This window comes from Solanum pennellii, chromosome 5, assembly GCF_001406875.1.
Source record: "Solanum pennellii chromosome 5, SPENNV200".
Taxonomy (NCBI): Eukaryota; Viridiplantae; Streptophyta; class Magnoliopsida; order Solanales; family Solanaceae; genus Solanum; species Solanum pennellii.
This window is the reverse complement of record NC_028641.1, coordinates 51650679-51656561: the sequence shown is the minus strand read 5'-3', so window position 1 is coordinate 51656561 and position 5883 is coordinate 51650679. Positions and strand designations below refer to the sequence as shown.

The 5883-nt window shown below is 35.4% G+C and overlaps 1 protein-coding gene across 2 annotated transcripts; it reads right to left on the bottom strand.

Annotated features, from left to right (window-relative positions):
- Positions 1-1474: 1474 nt before the first annotated feature.
- LOC107018618 (vacuolar protein sorting-associated protein 32 homolog 2) lies at positions 1475-5262 on the bottom strand. Of its 2 annotated transcripts, XM_015219143.2 has the most exons (8): positions 5080-5261; positions 4878-4989; positions 3370-3469; positions 2907-2992; positions 2727-2818; positions 2440-2554; positions 2089-2305; positions 1475-1812 (listed from the first exon to the last, which is right to left on the bottom strand). In XM_015219143.2, the coding sequence occupies exons 2-7, from the start codon at positions 4947-4949 to the stop codon at positions 2114-2116; spliced, it is 657 nt and encodes a 218-aa protein (XP_015074629.1). In that variant the 5' UTR covers positions 4950-4989; positions 5080-5261; the 3' UTR covers positions 1475-1812; positions 2089-2113. The 2 variants fall into 2 exon arrangements, with proteins under 2 accessions (XP_015074629.1, XP_027773121.1); XM_027917320.1 differs by lacking the exon at positions 1475-1812 and having other exon boundaries at positions 1893-2305; positions 5080-5262.
- Positions 5263-5883: the final 621 nt, after the last annotated feature.

Sequence of the window (5883 nt, the reverse complement as noted above, 5' to 3'; positions counted from 1 at the left end):
TTTTATGGAAGATAATAGATTTCTTTATAATTAGTGGCGGAGCTAGAAATTTCATTAAGGGTCTTCAAGAAATTTTTTTTGATAAGTGAATTGAATGTTATTTGTATAACCTCGGGATCCTATCATGAACGGTTCCAATAATTGTTAATATCAAATATAAACAAACGAGTTTTTTTTTATGCATTGATTTTATATGAAAAAAATTATATGATTATTTTTTTAAAGTGAAATATTGATTATACAAATGTGTCTAGCTTTACGAAACATAATGACACCAGCAGAGAAAAAGATAAAAAGCATGTATTGATTTTAGCTATGGATTTTAAATTGTTACCATATGTAAACACAATTTTTAATGTAAAATGTTGTCTTTTTTTTTTCTTTACCATTCAAAAGTTCATTATTGATAATGTGTGTGAGGTTGTGTTCAGCTCTCAAAGTAAAAACAAAAATGTTGTGCGCTCCTCGGGTGAAAATGAACACGCTCAATCACTCTGCCACGGAGGAGTTTATATCAAGGATGTTGTTCAACATTAGTTATCTATCCCTTAAACCCAGAAAATGTTGTGTGCTCCTCGAATGGAAATGAACACGCTTAACCACTCTGTCACGGAAGAGTTCAAGGATGTTCAACATTAATTATCTATCCCTCAAAACCAAAATTTGACCTTTCAATATGGTGTAATTTTCAGGCAAAAGGTGTTCAACTGACAACTCTTGGATGAAGAATTTTTTTCACGGTTCTCTTATCAAATTTCAAGTTAGAGAGAGCTAACCGCTGCCTAAATATAAAAGTTTTTCATTCTTGATCCTTCCGTTTACGAGTGTCCTTGACTAGAATCATAAATGGTGATCTTTTTTTATTAAAAATGTAATGAAAGGGAACACCGGGTCGGAGCGTGTTCTTAGGATTTACTTGATCTCAAACCACTGAGATACAAACAAATTATACAACAATATATCCATCTCTTCTGCCTTCTTTAAATAATTTGATTAGCATACCAAGAAATATTATTGGGTTCCTTCAGTAGGTTAGATACTCTGCTCTTCCTAGTTTTACTTATATACATGAATATATTTGACTGTTAATTTAACAATTTAAACCAAAGACGCTTATTCTTGAGCTCATATAAATTCAACTGCAACTGTAATTTTCCCGATAAACATCAATCACTTAAGACACTCTACAACCAATTTTCAGCTTTTCGTACATAAATTAGTAGCTCAGTTCAGTTCCATGCTACAAGGCGAAAAAAAAGAAGAAGAAAGAAACAGAAACGCCATAACGGACAACAGGAATGAAATCTACATTAGCATGGAAGTATATAATATGCTTTGGCACAGATCTAGCCTAGCATCACGCAGTTGGTGCAAGCAAAAACCATTTAACATTCAGACGAAGACATTCCATGCTTACAACATGAGTAAGGAAGGATCCAAAACATATCAAGGGTTTTGCAAGCAAGACAGGATATTACAAAAATACCAAGGTACACATTATTCAATCACCAATTTGCAGAAACAGACGATACATTCTATATCATTATCCTTCCGACATGGTACAAGATAACTATGGAAATTGTGAATTTAAAAAAAAAGAAAAGAAAAAAAGTAGTAGTAGTTAATATAAAATTCACTAATGAACATGAACCACAAATTCTGGTGTCCATAGAAATCACCATTTTCTGCAACACCAATATGTACACAGCTCTATATATTAACCCACGTAGATATCGAAAAATGTGAAAGCATTTGCAGTAGTTTTTACATGCGTACAACCAGTCTCTATATGTAAGCTACCCGTGATAACACCTGCAGAAGAAACAAATACTATCACAAACCAATAAAGGACCATAAATAGCAATTGCATACAAGCACTTTCATCCAAGTAATCGGGGACCAAATGATTGTAAATACTAGATACACTATATGCAAATTGAAGTAAGGACTCCAACAATTCATATCAAAAAATGTTTGCTCGTCTTTTGGTGGAATCTTTCAAACACAGGAACTCACATTTCACCAATCAGTAAGTTACTACTTAAAAGTCATATACATAATTTCAGATGCGCTGGTAGTTATAGTTACCAGTTAAAATAAAAGACGGACTAGCTCAAAGAGCCATCTCTGCTTGCAATGCAGCAAGTTCATCTTCTTCAGCTGTACGCTTCTGAGGAATGGGCCGAGCAGGTTGCTTCCCTGCAGGAACATGGACTGGAGCAGCAGGAGCTGTAGTTGCTGGTTGAAGCAGTTGCTCTTCTAATTCAGCACCTTCCAATTCTTCAAGTTCTGCCTCCAATTCATCCTGCAACAACAGCATGTCAGAACTAGCAGAAATACATACGCATTTTATGCAACAAAGCACTCTTGCATAAAATATAAACTGTCCAACAAAGGAAGTTCATAGAGCTAATAGGGATCTAGCATTAGATCGCGAACCTCATCAAAATCAGCTGCTGCACCAATTGGAGTAGCCAAAGCCTCCTGTATTTGTTTCATATTCTCTGTCTGTTCATTTATTTCATCCATTGTCTTGTCTACATCATCAATATTTCTGTAAATAAAATGCATTGTGTAATGAGAGAAAAGAAACAATAATAACCCAATATACTCCAGACATCACGTGAATGAAGTATAGGATAAGATCAAATGATACAGAAAAAAAATAGAAGAACATGTGCTTCAGTAATTTGGCGATAACTATATAGAGTGACTTTGTTACTTACGTTGCTTTCTGCATTGCTTTCATTGCAGAAGCTCCAGTCCGCAAAGCATCAACAGTTTCAGTTGTAGCTTTTGCGCCTTCTAACATTATCATCTAGACATTGAAGTTTGACATGTAAACAGGTGCACGACAAGAATCTCGTCTAACACTAAACCAAAGAATTGATAACTAACTAGCAAACCTGATCATGGATGCGTAGCTGGAAATTGCCAAGCTGCTCAATTTGTTGTTCGTAGAGCCTCTTCCTCTTCAAACACTGTATTGCAGCTGCATCATAAACGACAATTACTCATGTAAGCTAGCTGCACGTATCATGTAAATTCCCTTCAATTGAAATGAAGGTAAGAAATATCTAGAGAAGTTCCCATGCTCTTTATACTGTTTATCACATAGCAAGATACAGGGGGCAAAACAAAGTGATAGTCACTATAAGAGTGAGAATGTAGAGCCATCCAAGTGTAGTATCCAGTCACAAAGTATCTGTAAAGCCAGTGACTAGCAATCTAACCCCTTAAGCCTATCTGAGTACGAAACAAGATATAAAGCGGTAATAAGAGTTATTCAAATACAAAGTCCACCACTACATAAGCAAAACAGAATCTAGAAACTTAGTAATTCCAAGAGAACACAAAAGGATCCCATACCTCTTTTGTTCTTTGCTCTTGTAAAATCTTTGGCCTTCTCAACCTCTGTAGAGGCCTTCTTCTGAAGCACCTTTTCCTTTTTCTCAAGCATCTCCAGTGTCTAAGAAATGTACAACAAAATATTCAAATACATACACCTGCTTGCAGCGGAAAATAATACAAGCTGAAAAATGTGGAACATGGGATAAACTAGGGCAAAAGAGCCTAAGCACTTCAATCACTTTGACCTGTATAATGATTTACCATTCTAAGACGAAGTTTTTTCTTTTCCCCCTGAATGTGTCTAAATAAGCAAGTAATACAGCTTCACAATAAGCACAAACCTCTACCATCACTTTTCTATCTATCACCTTTCTGGTTTAGCAATTATTATTGGTGACAAATGTGATCCTATGATGTCATCCAAATACATAAAACTAGAATGCCAAAGTGAATGTGGAAAGAAATTGTCAACCTCATAAAATTTCTTCCTGAGGCACCTACTGTAAAGAAGATGAACTATGATTTATGAAAGAGAGCAGCACATAACTATATAGTCAAAAGTCCTAATGAGAAGAATTTACAGGAAGTAAATGTAGCAATTTTAAAGGTTGGACCAATCAAGGGAGGGAGTGAGGCTTTCAACCAGAGCCCAGGGGGTTGTATTGTATTTTCCAAGGCAAGGTTGAATTGGAATCTAGCAGAGAATGGTGCTGTGCGGGAGAAACGAAAATCACTATCTGCCACTTGCTGGCAAAGTCAAACTTGGGGATGCAAGCAAGAAAAGAAAGAGAGATACTTTTTCCCACAATAACTAAATACTGCTTCAAAATATTCTCCAGAGGAAGGAATATCATCCCTAATAGGCTTCCTCTTAGATATACATCCTCATGACACACTAATGGCAATTCCATGTACCGAGTTAAAAAGCAAGAGACAATTATAATAAATTGATTCTGGATATCAGGTAAATTGGATGCCATTGACATTAAATTTTTGAAGATAAATTTAATATCACTCAATTAATAGCCTCAACCTAAAGAATTAGGAATCGCTTAGTCTTTTTTTATATTGTCGGTCTCAGAGTTTGTGCGCAAACTTGTACTAATACAGCAGGCACCCACAAGCGCAAACACAGTTTCTCAAGGTAATTCTTCCTATCGAGGCTGTAGTAGACAGCCTAATACCAAGTGTTGTTGTTGCTAACCAAACCTAGGCTCGCCATTGTTACTCCCATGTCTCAAACACTGGGCCATCCCCTTGGGAACTTAGTTATATGAGTCCTGTACATCTATGCAGTACAAAATAATCATATTGTAAACAAGTTATCAACTAATTCATATTGCCATTATGAATGGATTAGTTAGAAAAAAAGATGAACCCAACCATATATCGAATTTAGCAGTATCAATTTTAAACTCATAGAAAATCCCTAGCTTGTCAAACAAAGCAACAGAGGTAAGCATATAATGAATTATGCTAGATATAGATCATAATTGGAGTAAAGGAACATCAATACAGATATGGACCTCGTTTAATTTGTCAAGAGTCATAAGAGCATTAGTTTCCTGCTTGGGTTTCCCGAATATCCGCGAAAACATGTTGGGTTATACAACAAACAAAGGCGAACTTGCTTTAGTTCTGCAATTTAAACCATCAAGAAAAAAACTTATCATCAGTAAAAGCTAGCAAATCAATTTCTGACGAACGATCATATCTACGTCGCAATACCTGTTGAAGAAGATCAACGATTCATCTGCAAATTTGCTTCAACAAAGAAGATTCACTGAATTTGGTTTTAAATGGTTTTATGTGAAAATTCTACGAAGGAGAACAATGACGGGCTGACCCGGTTTGTTTCTTGGGTATTTTCCTTTTCTTAAGCGTAATGCTACTCTCAATCCACACGCCAACCATTTCTCTAGTGCCTTCCAAAAGGTTGTTGGTTAAATAAAACTAAGATACAATAATAGTGATAAAGTGTCAATTTTTTTAAAAATATAAAATAAAAGAAGAAGATAGAAGAAGAGAAATTTTCTTTTCATTCAAGTGTATATCAAATGGTGAGTGATATCTCTATTTACAGTGTCGAGATACCACTCCCAATAGTCATTTGACTAGGATATAAATAGTTATCTACATTGTTATCCAAAAGGGGGGTTCATATCATCCAGGGAATACACATACATGAATTTAGTAGTTCATGAATAAGCGAAATGGTCATCCACTATTCAATGGATTTATAGCACTCCCTTTGGATGTCCATCCACTATTCAATGGATTTATAACACTCCCTTTGGATGTCCGTAGATAATGTGCCTCGTTAAAACCTTAATAGGAAAAATCCTGTGGAAAAAAAAATCCTAGTGAAGAAAAAAGAGTACACATATCTTTTGATACGAACTATTTGTTGCCTCATTAAAAACCTTGCCAGGAAAATCAGTGGGAAAAAACTTGGTCAAGGGAAAGAGAGTGTAACGCGTATTTTACTCCCCTGATTAAAACATCACTTAATTTCTTGTGATGATGTCTCTA

Bases quoted from the DNA above. Each gene is read 5' to 3' on its own strand.
- LOC107018618 (XM_027917320.1), bottom strand. From the start codon at position 4,949: ATGTTTTCGCGGATATTCGGGAAACCCAAGCAGGAAACTAATGCTCTT. The intron at 2,993-3,369 runs GTATGGGATCCT...TTTATGATGCAG, and splicing joins AAGAGCAAAGAACAAAAGAG to CTGCAATACAGTGTTTGAAG. The intron at 2,555-2,726 runs GTAAGTAACAAA...TTTTATTTACAG, and splicing joins AAAGCAATGCAGAAAGCAAC to AAATATTGATGATGTAGACA.